Source organism: Bos grunniens, chromosome 25, assembly GCF_055505025.1.
Source record: "Bos grunniens cultivar Pamir isolate PY7600 chromosome 25, Bosgru_T2T1.0, whole genome shotgun sequence".
Classification (NCBI taxonomy): Eukaryota; Metazoa; Chordata; class Mammalia; order Artiodactyla; family Bovidae; genus Bos; species Bos grunniens.
Genome location: NC_141189.1, coordinates 32528686 through 32544493, shown reverse-complemented (window position 1 = coordinate 32544493; position 15808 = coordinate 32528686). Strand labels below are relative to the sequence as shown.

Below are 15808 nucleotides of genomic sequence, written 5' to 3'. Positions count from 1 at the left end.
CAGTTTCTTCCTCACGAGGCTCTTAGGAGGATTAAATGAATCCACTTGTGACAGGGACACAGGGCAATGAGAGACACGCATGCCCTTAGCAAGTGCTAGCTGTCATTACACATATTGCTCTGTTCTACTGGTCACAGGGATTGAAATTTATTAACATCTGCATCCCCAGCGCTCAGAACTAAGCTCAAAACATGATGGGTACTTCACAGGGTGACCCACTGTCCCAGTTCACCCAGGATGGAGCAGTTTCCCCGGATACAGGAGCTTTGGTACTTAAACTGGGAAAGTCCCAGGCAAACCAGAACAAGTTGGTCACCCCGATATTCCCACATATATTTGGAGATGATACCTATGCATAAGAAGGACACCAAAATCCATCTTGGATGGCATCCAGATTTGGAAGTAAACATAAATGGAAGGAACTTAACCTTAAGAGCTTCAACTTAGAATCTAACCAAAATAAAGCTTTTTAAATAGAAAGATGTTAAAAGATTCTGCTGCTGGGAGAGAGTGAAGGCAAAAGAAGGGGGCGGCAAAGGATGAGATGTTTAGATAGCATCGCTGACTCAACGGACATGCATTTGCACAAACTCCGAGAGATAGTGAAGGACGGGGAGCCTGGCAGGCTGCAGTCCACGGGGTTGCAAAGAGTCAGACAGGACTAGGTGACTGAACAACGATAGATAGGAAGATATCACTAACAACAGACCTCAGTAATAGATGGCCCTCACAGTTCAGTTCAAGGTAGCGTGATGGCCAGATCTGATCTGAGCATCAGCAAATATGCTCCAGAACTGGAATCGCTTAACTGGTCTGGAATCCTTTGTTTCCTCCAGAGTTCTTTGGAGAGAGTGATACTTCTTCTCAACAGGGCACCCTGCGATGTCAAGGCACAAGATCAAGATGTGGGCAGAAAGAACTTGAAAAGGGAAGCAAACACCAACAAGATAAAAACAGAAAGAAAAAAAAAAAAGCCACACCCTCCAAACTTCAAGATTAGTTGATTTTTTTCTCTTCAATGTTAAGTTTCATCTTGGGGCTCTGGTGAAGGGGTGCACATGGATTCTGTCAACAACCACTCCCAGTTCTGGTTGGGATTTCAGAAGAGAGTGAGGAGGGGGTGCTTCCCTCAGCTCCACCATCCATCCAAGATCTGGACTCCGAACAGGCGCCTCGATACCACCAGCCCAAACTCAGTAATACCTATCACTCCACATTCATCACCTGGTCCCTGGTGTGGCTCCGAAGCCACTTCATCTAACCCAGATGGTGCGTCATGCATTCTCCAGAAATGACAGTCTTTCATCATGGGTGTCAAGAAAATGCAGAGACTCTAATGACCTTCTACCCTGAGACACCATGAACGTCAGCAACTGCTGCTGACGTGCGTGGACAGGAAGAAGGGGGAGAGAGTTCACTCTTCTGCAGGCACCTCCACCCTCAGTGCTTCAGAACCAGCAAGGATGGGAGGGGGGAGCTCGGCAGAAACTAGGGGCTTTAAGGAGCCTTGGGTGATTTTCTTCCTTCCCAGCTCCAATCCTTTCTGGTGAAATGACCGACAGGCAAGCAGGGTTCAAAAATAAAGGAGACGGAGGACAGAGAGGTGATTCCTGATGCTGAGTAAATTCTCCCTGGGCAATTGCAGAAGACACGCGGGCTTGATCGCCGACTCCAATCAGGACCTGACCTGGTGGAGAAGCGTTGCCACTGAGCTCAGAGACGTTAGAGGTGGGATGTGTGTGCCTGGTACCTGATACCGCCGTGTGTGGGGTTTTCAGAAACACCTGTGAGGGTCCTGTTATTTACAAGCATGGCTGGGTACCACCCATCTCTAAGAGGTCAGAGGGATTGACGTGGACCACAGCCTGCATACCCAACAATGATCTGGGGAAAAGAGAAGACATGGAAGAATGTGAGCAGGTGCGGGCACATAGAGGGGAACAGAAAGGGCCCAAAGAAAGTTAAGACCATAGAATTTTTTTTTTTTTTGATGATAGGATTTTTAAGACAAGTCAAATATTTAAGAGCAAAAACCTGGAGGGCTTCTCTGGTGGCTCGGTGGTAAAGAATTCACCTACCAAATGCAGGAGACATGGGTTCGATCCCTGGTCCAGGAAGATCCCTCGAGTGGAACAACTAAACCCATGTGCTGCAACTTCTTAGCCTGTGTCTACAGCCCGGGAGCACAACTACTGAGCCCATGCCCCTAGAGTAGCCCCTGCTCCCCACAACTAGAGAAAAGCCCGAGTAGCAAACAAAGACCCAGCACAGCCAGAAAGAAAGAAAGAAAGAAGCATACAACCTCAGTTCAAAATGCAGCTCTTGTCACTTCTAGGCAGTCTGAATGTGTTTCATTTCTCCATGCCTCGGTCTCTTCATCAGGAAAATGGAATTATAATCGGACCCCCACCTTCACAGGGTTGCATGTGCTCAGAACACTGGGCACTTGCGTCATTACAAAAGCATTAGATTTAACTACTTACAGGGAGGCGGAATCAAGTCCAAGGAGGGGGAGGTTGCTTGCTCGCAGCGACACAGACCGGCAGAAGGCAGAACGCAGATCCCTTGACACCACACTCGCCCCTTCTCAGGCCACTACCTTCACGCCTTTACTTGTTTGTCCAAACCGCCTAGAGTTGGCTCCTCCCACCCTCACCCGCACTGGGGAGACAGAGTAACGCCCTCTAAAGTTGTCCACATCCTCATCACAGAAGGCTCATTCCTGGCAGCTCAGACGACAAAGAATCCACCTGCAATGCAGGAGACCTGGGTTCAGTCCCTGGGTCGGGAAGATCTCCTGGAGAAGGGAATGGCAACCCACTCCAGTATTTTTGCCTGGAAAATTCCATGGGCAGAGGAGCCTGGTGGGCTACAGTCCATGGGGTCCTAGAGTTGGACATGACTGAGCAACTCACACTTTCACTTTCAATTCCCAGAATATGTGGTTCTTTTTTTTTGTTAATACTTATTTTTATCTTTTAAAGATTTTTTTTTAAATGTCGACTTTTTTTTTAAAGTTTTTATTTACTTTGATACAATATGTTGTTCAGTCACTTAAGACATGTCCCACTCTTTGCAACCCCATGGACTGCAGCATGCCAGGCTTCCCTGACCTTCACCATCTCCCAGAGCTTGCTCAAACTCACGTCCATTGAGTCGGGGATGCCATCCAATATAGTTTCTTTTTTTTTTTTTTTTACAGTTTCTGTTTTATGTTTTGGGTTTTGGCCTGGAGACATGTGGGATCTTAGCTCCCCATCCAGGGATCAAACTTGCACCTCCTGAATTGAAAGACGAAGTCTTAACCACAGGACGGTCAGGGAAGTTCCAGAACACGTTGCCTTAAATGGCAAAAGGGACTTTGCAGCTGTCATGAGGTTAAGGCCCTTGAGAGGAAGAGATGATTCAAGTGGCCCCAAGACAACCACAATGGTCCTTAGAAGATGGAGGCAGGAGGGCCTCAAAGATAGAAAAGGCCCTATTGGCTTTGAAATAGGCTCAGGGAGCCATGGACCAAGATACATAGGTGTTTGTTAGTTGGTTTTTCCAGTAGTCATGTGCGGATGTGAGAGGTGGACCATAAAGAAGAAGGCTGAGAACAGAAGAACTGATGCTTTTGAACACCAGTGCTGGAGGAGACTCTTGAGAGTCCCTTGGACAGAAGATCAAACCAGTCCATCCTAAAGGAAATCAGTCCTGAATATTCATTGGAAGGACTGATGCTGAAGCTGAAGTTCCAATACTCTGGCCACCTAATGTGAAGAGCTGACTCATTGGAAAAGACCCTGATGCTGGGAAAGATTGAGGGCAGGAGGAGAAGGGGACGAAAGAGGATGAGATGGTTGGATGGCATCACCAACTCAATGGACATACATTTGAGAAAATTCCGGGTAATAATGAAGGACAAGTGAGCCTGGTGTGCTGTAGTCCATGGGGTACCAAAGAGTCAGACACGACTGAGCGACCGAACAACAAAATAAAGAAGCTAGAAAGGACCAGGAGATAGATTCTCTTTTGCCGAGAGCCTCCAGGAGAACAGCGCCTGGAGTCTCACCCAGTGACACCCATTGCGGACTCCTGACCTCCAGACTGTATGATAAGAAACATGTTATTTCAGCTACTAGGCTTGTAATCTCTTACAGTAGGCAGAGCAAACAAACCTGTCCACTCCTAGCTGGGTTGCCCAATTCCCACCAGCCCTGCGGACTCCCAAAGGGTCTCTCCCACTCCCACAGCAGTGCCCCCCAGCAGGGACCTGAGCCCCTCAACCTCCCACCCTAGCTCCCAGGCATCTGTCCGCCCACCCTCAGCTCAGCAGGAACTCTTCTCCGGGCTCAACCTCTACTTAAAGCCCACGAGAATGGCCACCCCACCACGCCCTGCCACATCCCAGGGACGCTGCTCCAGCAATGACCCCTTCTGCCAGCCCTGCCCTCTCAGCTGGCTCCTCTCCTGATCTCAGGCTTGCTTGTGCTTAGTCAGTCATGTCTGATTTTTTTGCGACCCCATGGACTGCAATCCACCAGGCTCCTCTGTCCACGGGGTTCTCCAGGCAAGAATATTGGAGTGGGTTGCCATGCCCTCCTCCAGGGGATCTTCCTGACCCAGGGATCGAATCCGTGTCTCCGGTGTCTCCTGCATTGGCAGGCAGGTTCTTTAACACAAGTACCACCTGGGAAGCCCCTCCTAATCTCTAAGCTTGTTCAAATTGTTCCTCATTAAAAGGTAAAAACAGGGCTTCCCTGGTGGCTCGGTGGTAAAGAATCCACCTGCCAATGCATGAGACACAGGTTCGATCCCTAAACCGGGGAGATCCCACATGCCATGGAGCAAATAAGTCCATGCGCCGCAACTACTGATCCTGTGCTCTAGAGCCCGGGAGCCACAACTGCTGAAGCCCGTGCACGCTGGATAAGAGCCTGGGCTCCTCAACAAGAGAAGCCACTGCAATGAGAAGCCCGCACACCACAGCTAGAGAGTAGCCCCCGCTCTCTGAAACTAGACAAAGCCCAAGCAGCAACAAAGACCCGGCAGGGCCATAAATAAATAAATGTTTTAAATAAGAAAGGTAAAAATAAAAGCCCCCGCTACCCCAGCCTGCATCCTCAGCCCCTCTGCCTGCGAGCTTCTCTTCCACGTCCTCGGATTCACCCGGGACCACCAATCTCCTTCCACCCTCGGCCATGACCCCTCCAAGCCCACTTCCCATTTACTGTCCTCGTCTCCCAAGGCTGCTGGCACCTTCTCTGGAAGGACTTCCTCACTAGCTTAGCCTTGCACCTCCATCTTCTTCCGGGTCAGCCCTTCCATGGAAGGACCCCAGGGACTTGGGGGTCTGCACACAACCCTGAGAGCCCCCTCAACTCCTCAACCCCACATCTGCCATCTTCACCTTTAGCAAAGGGCAAACTGTTTGAACACAGAGCTGGCCTCTCCCCCAGGCCTGATAGGGAGGTAAACTGAGTCTCACACCGTGGAAGCACCTACCAAAATGTAACACGCAGGAGTCCTTTAACCCAGAGATTCCTCCTCTAGGTATGTGCATCGGAGCTGACGCCATGCGTTGAGGCAGTGACAAATGCTGAGCACACAGAGGTAACCCACTGCCTTGTTGCTAGAAACCACCTAATTGTCCACCAGCAGAGAACTGGGTAGACCAGTTACGCTCCACCCACAGAGGGGAATGGCATGCGACCATCAAGACTGAACGAGGAACTTCATGTGTGGAAACACAGATATCCCTGCAATATTAACAGATCACTGCGTGAAAAAAAGCCCAAATGGTGTCTATCGTCTCAGGCCATCACTGGTGTACAAGGAAGAAGGATACACATTTCCTTATAAAATAGGCATGAAATGTCTCCAAATGGGTACACAAGGAAGTAATACAGTAACCGGAAATTCTCTGGCAGTGCAGAGGTTAGGACTCAGCGCTTTCACCGAACCACCCAACCTAAAGGGGGGGTGGGGGGAGAAACAGATAACAGTGGCTGCCTGTAAAAGGAGGAGGGAGGTACACTGGGGAATGTAGCTGGATGAATGCTTTTCACTCTTAGACTCGGTCTTTTGTATACTGAGCCACAGCAATACTATATAGTTAAAAAATTAAGAAATTATTTAAGTTAAATATAATTATAACATAATAAATGTGTAGTTCTATGATCTATTCTCTATAATTTGTATTAATTATAACATACTTATAATTAAACGCTTTAAAATTAAATTAAATTTAAAATATAATAAACTTTTTTTTTAATAGGGACAAAGAGCCTCTTCTGCAAACCCCATATCTGCCCTTCCCAGGTTGGTCTCTCACATCCTCCCACTTCTGGGTGACATGACATCATCAGTCCTTGGTCCCATGACTGGTGTTTCATGCCCATCAGCTGGCCTTCGGCCCCTCCCTAAGGGTTCGCAGACAGATTTTCAAGTTACTGATTACTTCTCTTTGGTGAGAAGACATGCACACCACCGCTTCCTCTATCTCAGTCCCAAATCTGTACCAACATCCTATCGGCCACAGCAAAACTCTTCTCTTTGCGTTTTGCACTGTGGTCTATTTTTCATGCGGGAAGTTCTAAAAGCTGAGGACGGATGTGGGACTGTGGGCAGGGTTGCATGGGCCCTCCCTCACTGGCCTGAAGGAACCCATTTGAGGAGGAAAAGTGAATCAGTCTGGGAAGACATGGGAGCAGACACAAAGGGGAAACTGAGCCCAGATTCTAAGGCAAGCGGAAGGTCTGAGACAAGAGAAGGATGCGGGCAAGGGAAATAGGAGGTGGATGCAGAGGCAGGCACACCCGTGTTCCCTGGGGAAATGACAGAGATTGGCCAGGAGGGTGGGGCCAGGTTATGGGAGCCTTTGTACCATCAAGAGTCCAGCCCTGGGACTTCCTGGCAGTCCCATGGTTAAGACTCCACGATTTCACTGCAGGGGGTGCGGGTTCAATCCGTGGTCAGGGAACTAAGATCCCCGCACGTTGCACAACCAAAATAAAACAAACAAAAAATAAGCCTGGTCCGGGCGAGGTGGGGACGGGGCCGAATCTTTCAGGGAGGGACCCCCGCCTCCCAAGCAGGTTCTGTTTCATTAACCAGCAGCCCAAAAGCGACTTGAAAAACCCCCTCCAAGTTTGCAACTCCTGCCAAGGATAATTCAGATTCTAAAAATAAGCCTCAAAACCTAGAATACCAGGAGAAAGCAGCCACAGCAAAAGCCACCCAACAAGTCCCCGTCAGTATAAACACACATCAAAGGCCCAAAGGCCCATCGCCAAGGGCTTCTCTCCCCAGATCACAGAATCAACACGACAAAAACTCTAGGCTCGTAACTCCTGGTGTTGCTGTAACTCCTGGGGTTGCTATCATCTGACCATCTGACCGAGGCCCTTTTTCACTATCCCTCCCCTGAAAGTCTCTTAATCATTTTCTAAAATGATCCCCTATTTCTCTCTGCCTCCTTAAGAGTCTGCAAAAAAAAAAAAAAAAAAAAAAAGATAAGAAAACGCTCACCTCGGAGTCTTGTGGTTCTGTGACACCCCAGGCTGCACACAGCCCCCATCCCATCCCCCCATTGCTGTTTCAAGGCTTCTGAAGGCTTCCCGTGGGTAAGAACTCGATGTAAAGTAAGAGCTACTAGCTTCCCTGGGAGCCTCCCATAAGGAAAGTCAACAAGCTGGGCATTTGTCTTGATGATAACTATCTGCGTTACTTGGGAGGCTCCTATTTGCTTATTTCCTTAATTTTGGCCATATTCCAGACAACTGTAGGTTTTATAACTGTCATGTCTTTGAGAATTATAAAACTGTTTCCTTCAGCGAGACCAGGTGAAGACAGGGAAGTAAGCATTAACCTCCTGCAGTCTTTTCAGCCATCCCCTGGCCTATCTGTAACAATCCCAGCCCTGGATGATGTTCACCTCCCTCATCTGCCTTAATTGCTTCCTGTCTGCAAATTAGATTCTGTTTCCCTAACTGGCCCGCATCACACCCCTCTGGGGAAGGGCTGGGATCCTTGTTTCTCTGGATTCTCCCTCCACAGAGCTCTGGGGAAAGCGACGCACAGACCACCTCCTAGCCAGAGATTTCATGCGCATAGATGGCATATATAGCCCATATATGATGGGGCAATCTATGGCGTAAGCTCAAAGAGTGTAATGGCAGGGTGTAGTTTTTCCAGTTTGACATACAGCACTGTATAAGTTTGGGGGGCTTCCCAGGTGACTAAAGTGGTAAAGAATCCACCTGCCAACACAGGAGACGTGGGTTCAATCCCAGAGTTGGGAAGATCTCTGGAGAAGGAAATGGCCACCCACCCTAGTACTCTTGCCTGGGAAATCCCAAAGACAGAGGAGCCTAGCGGGCTACAGTCCCTGGGGTCACAAAGAGTCGGACACCAACTTAGCAACTGAACAGCAACAACTGTGTAAGTTTTAGGTGTACAACATAATGATTTCCCTTACACATCATGAAATGATTACAAGTAGTTTACTGAACCTCCACCCTCTCGTAGTCTCAACACCAAAGAAAGAGAAAAAAATTCTTTGCATGAGAACTCTGATTTACTCTCTTATTAAGTTTCATGAATAATGTATAGTATGTTCATTATCTTTATTATGAATTTACATTCTGATTACTTACTTAGAAGTAGAAAACTAGAGAAGTATGTATTTTTTATGTTTTTTTTACTTTTTTAAACTTATTATTTTATACTGGAGTATAGCTGAGTAACAATATTGTGATAGTTTCAGGTGGACAGCAAAGGAATTCAGCCACCCAGATGCAGGTATCCATTCTTCCCCAAACTCCTCTGCCATCCAGGCTGCCACATAACATTGAGCAGAGGAGTATGTATTTTTTAAATACAGAAAAGACAAATTTCCTTAAAGAATTCCAAATGTGTAGAAGCACCCTCCCTCTAAGTGAAAGTGAAAGTGAAGTCTCTTCTGTCATGTCCAACTCTTTGTGACCCCTTGGGCTGTACCCTACCAGGCTCCTCTGTCCATGGGATTTTCCAGGCAAGAGTACTGGAGTGGGTTGCCATTTCCTTCTCCAGGGAATCTTCCTGTCTCAGGGATCAAACCCAGGTCTCCCGAATTGTAGATAGATGCCTTACCACCTGAGCCACCAGGGAAACCCAAGACCATAGGTTTGACTAGATGGACATTCGTCCATCTACTTTGTCAGCAAAGTAATGTCTCTGCTTTTTAATATGCTCCGCAAGGCATGTTGGATCTTAGCCCCCTGTGTGTTAGTTGTTCAGTCGTGTCCGACTTTTTGCAACCCCACGGACTGCAGCCCACCAGGCTCCTCTATCTATGGAATTTTCCAGGCAAGAATACTAGAGTGGATTGCCATTCCCTTCTCCAGAGGATCTTCCCGACCCAGGGATCGAATCCTGGTCTCCTGCATTGCAGGCAGATTCTTTACCGTTTGAGCTACAGGGAAGTCTCTTCTCTCTCTAAGAAGTAGAGCTTAATCTTGACCCTTCCTCTCCTGAGTGAGGCCTTCTCTGATAGCTCAGTTGGTAAAGAATCTGCCTGCAATGCAGGAGACCTCGGTTCGATTCCTGGGTCTGGAAGATCCGCTGGAGAAGGGATAATCTACCCACTCCAGTATTCTTGGGCTTCCCTGGTGGCTCAGCTGGTAAGGAATCTGTCTGCAATGCAAGAGGCCTGGTTTCGATCCCTGCGGTGGGAAGATCCCCTGGAGGAAGGAAAGGCTAATGGTCTATGAAGAGAGGAAAAAGAGGAACTCTGCTACAGGGAAAGCTGGCAGCAGCGATGTTGGGTATCATGTTGTACCCCCTTGTGAAGTGAAGAGCCCTTCATCTCTGTGGCCTTCGCCCCCAAAATCGGTAACCCCAGTAGAATCACGAGACAAACATCAGACCAACCCAATGTGAGGGAAATTCTACAAAATCTTTCCCCATTACTGCTTAGAAACAGCCATGAAAAACAAGGAAAGATTGAGGAGACAGGAGGAGACTTGGTGAAGGTGTGATTAAATGCAGCGTGGTACCCTGGATGGGGTCTGGGAACAGAAAAAGGGACATTAGCAGAAACGTCAAACAGTGTCTGGAGGGTGGGCGACAGTGAGGTGCCAGCGCTCGTTTCCTAGTTTCACACAAGTCCTGCGGTGATGATGTAAGATGTTCACAGATGAGGGAAGACATTCACAGCGATGTTCACAGATGAGGGAAGACATTCACAGCGGGGAAACTAGGGGAGGGGCGGATGGAAAACTCCTTGCAGTAACTGCTACTTTCTGGCAAATCTAAAATTAAACTATCAGATGGAGGTCTCCCTGGGGGTTCACTGGCTAAGACTCCTGAAGCAGAGGGCCCCAGGTCAGTGAACTATGACTCCCGAAGCAGAGGGCCCCAGGTCAGGGAACTAGATCCCGCACGCAATAACTAAGATCCCACACAGCCAAATAAATAAATATTAAAAAAAAAACAAAACCAAAAGCATACAAGTTCAGTTTTTAAAGACAAAACAGGGCTTCCGTGGTAATCCAGTGGTTAAGAATCTGAATGCCAATGCAAGGGACACAGGTTCAATACCTGGTCCGGGTAGATCCCACGTTCCTCAGGACAACTAAGTTCTTGCGCCACAACTGCAGAAACCTGCACGCCTGCCTGGAGCCCATGCTCCACAGCAAGAGAAGCTACCGCCATGAGAAGCCCACGTACGCAACTGAAGAGTAGCTCCCGCTCGCTGCAACTAGAGAAAAGTCTGCCCAGCAACGAAGACCCAGTGCAGCCAAAAACAAATAAATAAGTCTTTTTTTAATTAAAAAAAAAAAAAAAATCAAGCTGCCATTAAAAAGAAGTTTAAAGTTTAATTTACTTTTTTTTTTTTTAAAGAAAGTTTTATTTCCCCTCAGGTATTTCGTTCCCCTCAGGTATTTCGGTTAAATGGGAAGGATTAAGTGGAGGCTGGGGTGATGATCAGGGTTTCTAGTATTTCTCTCTGACCGATTACTAGATAGGTACACAGGTAGATAGATAGATGATTACCAATTACCGGATAGATACACAGGTAGGTAGGCAGACAGACAGACACACAGATACCCCCATTTTAAGTGAATAAGCCTTAAAGTTTAAGGAATCTCCTCCCAGCATTTGCACACTGATGCCTGGCCACAAATAGGTGGCCACAGGTAGGTGATAAACTTCTAAAAATACATCCTCCTGATGTGTATAGAACAGTTTTCTGGATTTAGGTATTAGATCAACACACAAAAGGACAAGGCCTTCAGAGAGAAGATAAGGCAGCTTTTTCACCACCAACTTAATCCTCAGTTCTTTCAGGAAGAGAAAGGGGAAGATTATTCCATTCCATTCCCTGCCCCCACAGTCCAGGCCCCAGAAAAGAATACAAGCATTAGAGAATTGACCCCAGGGAAAAAGACATTCCTGTGCAAAAAAGAACGACACACACGCATGCAAATTGTCGGGCCTCCTAAGAAAATAGCCCAGTTTGTACACAAGGTGGAGAACCAGCGGAGGAGGTCAAAGAGAGCTGGTCTTTCACGGTCTCTGTAGAAAACTATTCTTTACAATCTATTAGGAGGAAGAATTTAGACAAAAAGGGAAACTGGGATCTCCAACTCTCTTCAGGAGAGGAAGTGAGAAATTACACTAAGGTTCTTAGGCCAACGAACCCAAATAAATTCAGTCTACCTCTGTTAAAAATACAGAAGCTCACAGGGAAAGATTTCAGAGACGTGTTTTCACATTCCATCTTCCGAATTCAGTTTCTTTCGCCAGGCAAAGATAAAGTGACCACAATCTGAGAGTCAGGTTCAAATATGGCTTAAATACAAATTACAGTGATTTGTGGAATGGAAAATGCTTCCACTGGGGAGCTGAGCTGCGCCCCCAGAATCAAAGGGAAACAATTCCCCCCCTGGATTCCTGGTGAAACCACATCCCCAGTTTCCACATGAATGACGGTTTTTGATGAAACAGCACAATGAGAACATTAATAGGACTGCATCAGGAGACAAAATTATACGTACCCTGATTACAACTTCATAAAAAAACAGGCACCATGACAAGAAGCCGCCAAATAAGGAAAACTGATGTTAGCTGTTTCATTCACAGGCTGAGATTATACCAGATACTCTTCGTTATCTTTCATGCTTTCTGTAATATTGTTATTTTTTACATAACTTTAAAAAATACCAATGCAGCCTTTATGAATAATCTCCCTGGACTCAAGGATAGGGTGAGTCAATGCTAAGCTCTTACATTTACCCCAGGAACGCTGTCAATTCTAAAACTCCACGAGAGGAAATTCCCTGGCAGTCCAGTGGTCAGGATTTCCTCCTTGCTTTCACTGCAGGGGGCATGGGTTAGATCTCCCAAAATAAATAAATTTTTTTTAAAAAGAAAAGAAAAAACCCCCATGAGCTAAATAGCTTAAATTCTTCACCATTATTTTCCCTGATGTTAACACCCACGAAGAAGAAATTCGGATCTTGGTGAATTAACTTCCTACCTACTAGGTAAACAGGGAATTGCCAATGAGACACCCGTGATATTTACTTTCTTCTGTCCAGGCCCTAAGTCTTATAAAAGTACACACAGTTCTTCTACAGAAATAATCTGCAGTCAAAAGACAACTTCACTGGCTACAAAAATGTTATCCCGACTGCCCTGAGCTCCAGTACAGGTGCAAACAGTAAGACGAAATTGTGAGGACCCAGGAAAGTACCACTTAGAGCTCAAATAACCCCGATAAGTAAACACCAGTTGGCCATGGTTGGGAGGCAAGGGGAACAGGCACCAAAGACAGGGACGTAGGTACTGAAGTACAGCAGAGTTAAGGAAGGCTATTTGCTTGGTGAGACGGACCACCTTGCCCAGGGAGCTATTTTCATTGCAGTAAAAGCACAAACACAGAAGACAAGTCACAGTGTCAAGACTCTAGGACTCTGAGTCATGGAACTCATTTTTTCCCACCATCACTGTAGCTGGGGTTGATTCCTTTTCAGTGGGAGAATTTTAAGTCCTTGATGGGCATGCTCCCGTTCTCAGAGTGGCACCATAGCACTGCCAGTCGTGGGTAAAAGCAAGGAAGCATGCCCTATCTCCTTGAAAATGAAGTTGGGCTGGAAATGCCTTCCAGTTCCTTTGCTCTCAGTGGCTTCCCTTTTACTGTCCTCAACTATGGGCTGGCCTGCACTTCCTCCAAAGCTTTGCTGAGCCTCTTCTGCTCATTTGGAATACATGTACCTTCTGTGATGTGTATTCTCAGGTCTCTGCTTTCCTATGAAATTTTCCTTCATAGCTCACTCCTTTCCATTTCTTTCAATCCTTCCTGAGTCAAGGGGATTGCTGAGCACTGACTATCCACCTGTGTTTTTTTCCACTTTCCACCTGCAGCATAAACCCCTCAGAACCTAGAGCCATTTTTTCTGTGTCCTTTACAAGGCTAGAATAGCATTTTATTTCCCCACAACCATCCAGTAAAAGCGACTAAAGGAACAAAGGAAAGTTTACTCACTAGAGACAGTGAAATGACTTCAATCTAGTATTTAGAGACTTAAGAAACTGATCCTCCATCTCAGATCAATCAATGAGTCACTTAATCCACAAAAACACTATAATGAGGATACTTTCACAAATGTGAATAAAAGCATCTATTATTCATGCCTTCAAGAAACAGGAAAGGGGGAAGATGGGCCCCTCCCATCGTAGATCTACAATAGATGTTTCTTAGAGAGTCTGGGGCACCTTTAAACCCCAGTGCAAGGACTGGTTGAGAGGTAAGCCAGGAGCAGCATGGGTATTATTCTACGCCAGGTAGAGCAAGTCACCTGCTTGCAGGCCTACTAATCCAACTTCGATAAAACCAAACACACTGGTAGAGTCCCAGATACCAGCTCATGCTGGACACGGTATCCAGGTGAGTCTCATTGTAAGAGTCAATCAGAGATGACTCCGGGGTGGGTGGGTAAGAAGATAAGGGAGGCAGTCAAGCACACACTAATGCAAACCACAACGTTCCTTAAAAGAGCCCCAGGGGAACTGCAGGGCCAACCAGCGTTCCAGACAGTCCTTGAACCAGCACCAGCTCACCCAGCCAAGGGTTTACTCCCCTTGGGAAGACGGGTGGGCGAGTCTTATCCTGATGCACTAAGATGGGAAGGCCCTGTGCCTTCCAGAAACTGGATTTCCCAGCCACCAAAGCTCAGTCCGACATGCAATGACATCAGCCCCACTTATCGGAAGCACAAAAGCCAGAAAACTAATCAAAGACCAGCTGGCCTGATCCCTGGAATGCACAGCCGGTCCAGAATACCCCATTTCCCCATCACCTCCTGTCCTGACCTTGATGGAAGGGTTTCTGGCACAACAATGACCCCACTGCCCAGATCACAGTGACCTGGAAACCAAAGAGAAAGAGGCCACCTACCTAGCTGGGCGTGGAGGGCCAATGTCCACCTCGCCATCCTGTGCCACTGGCATGTATCTGGCAGCGGCAGTGGACGGGGTCCCGGCCCATCCCTGCGCTCACAGAGTGCCTACCTTACCCGCACCCCCCCCCACACCCCCTCCCCGCGAGGGCTCTAGCCAGGGCCCTGGCTGACTTTGCTCTGTGTCCCGAATTTTCATCTCTCGTGGGCTCCCTAGACCCGCCGGTGTCCGCTGAGAGCGGTCCTAAATACTATGAGGAACCCCCTGGAGCCGGGGATGGCGGGGAAAAGCAGATATCGTGGACCCCAGAAGTCGAATTTCTGGGACCGGCGTCGGAAATCTGTTGGGCTTTTTTTGTTTGGTTGGTTGGTTTTGTTTCTAAATCGCCGGGCGATAAAGAGTATGGAAACTTCAACTTTGAGAGAGCAGCCACCAAGCGAGGCAAGACTTCCTTGAAAAGCCTCGGGGTGTGCTCTCCCGGGGTGGAGGCCCCCGTGACCAACACGGGGCGCTCTTTCAGGTGGGGGCGGGATGACCCCACCGCGCGCGATCCGCGGGCGATCGGCTCACTTCGGGGAGCAGGAACTGGACCCAGCCTGGACTGCGGCGGGAACAAGCGCCAAGTGACTGGAAGCCCGGCCTCGCCGGCCCCGCGCGGAAGATCGCGGCGGGACTCCGACGCCCTCCAACCACCTCGAACCCCGGGGACCCGCCAGGATTCCGGGACACGGCCACCACTCCCGCGGAGTCCCGAGCGGGTGCTCGCGCCGCACCGACCCCGCTCTCCACCCACCACCAGCTCGAAGTTCCGCGGATCAGCACCCCGGTCGCTGCCTCCTCCCCGTCGGCGACCCCAGCCCGCGCCCCCGCCGCCAGCCAACGCGCACCTCACTCACCGCCGCGCGCGCCGCCAGTGGAGCCGAGAGGTCTGAGCAGACGGAGCTGGCGGGCGGACTGGCTGGAAGGCGGCCGGGAGGAGAGCCCGAAGGCGGGGGGCGGGGGCTGGACCGGCCGGGGCGGGGCGCTCCGGCTCCCGCTTCCGGCTAGTCCCCGCCCCTACGAGCCGCCGGGACCCGATCCTCCCCACTCGCCGGGGGCCGCCTCCCGCAAGCTAGAAACCCCGCCAGGGACCTGCGACCCTCTGGCTTCTGCCCTTCCCCTCCACCGCTCCGATCTCCCGCTATCCTCGGAACACCCCCTTGACACTCCCAGACCCCGCTCACTCCCTGGAACCCCCCAGTTTCAGCCCAGACCCCACTCTCCCCATCCTGGTGGGGAGAATGTCTCCCCTTTCTGGTTCTGCTCCTGCTCGTGGATCCCCGCCACGTGCCCGCACACCTTGAACTGCCCTCCTGATTTTCATTCCCTTTCTGCTCTCCCC

At 48.8% G+C, this 15808-nt stretch overlaps 1 protein-coding gene across 6 annotated transcripts in view; it reads right to left on the bottom strand.

The window, feature by feature from the left end:
- Positions 1–15383, bottom strand: part of LITAF (lipopolysaccharide induced TNF factor) — a 36298-nt gene extending 20915 nt beyond the window's left edge. The window contains exon 1 of one of the 6 annotated variants that reach the window (XM_086375742.1): positions 7513–15383. In XM_086375742.1, coding sequence (XP_086231868.1) covers positions 7513–7561 — 49 coding nt within the window. In that variant the 5' untranslated portion in view covers positions 7562–15383. Of the gene's footprint in view, positions 1–2302; positions 2449–2483; positions 2746–5487; positions 5587–7512 lie in introns of those variants that run through there. The other 5 variants (XM_086375744.1, XM_086375743.1, XM_086375741.1 and 2 more) reach the window with 5 other exon arrangements.
- Between the last annotated feature and the right edge of the window lie 425 nt (positions 15384–15808).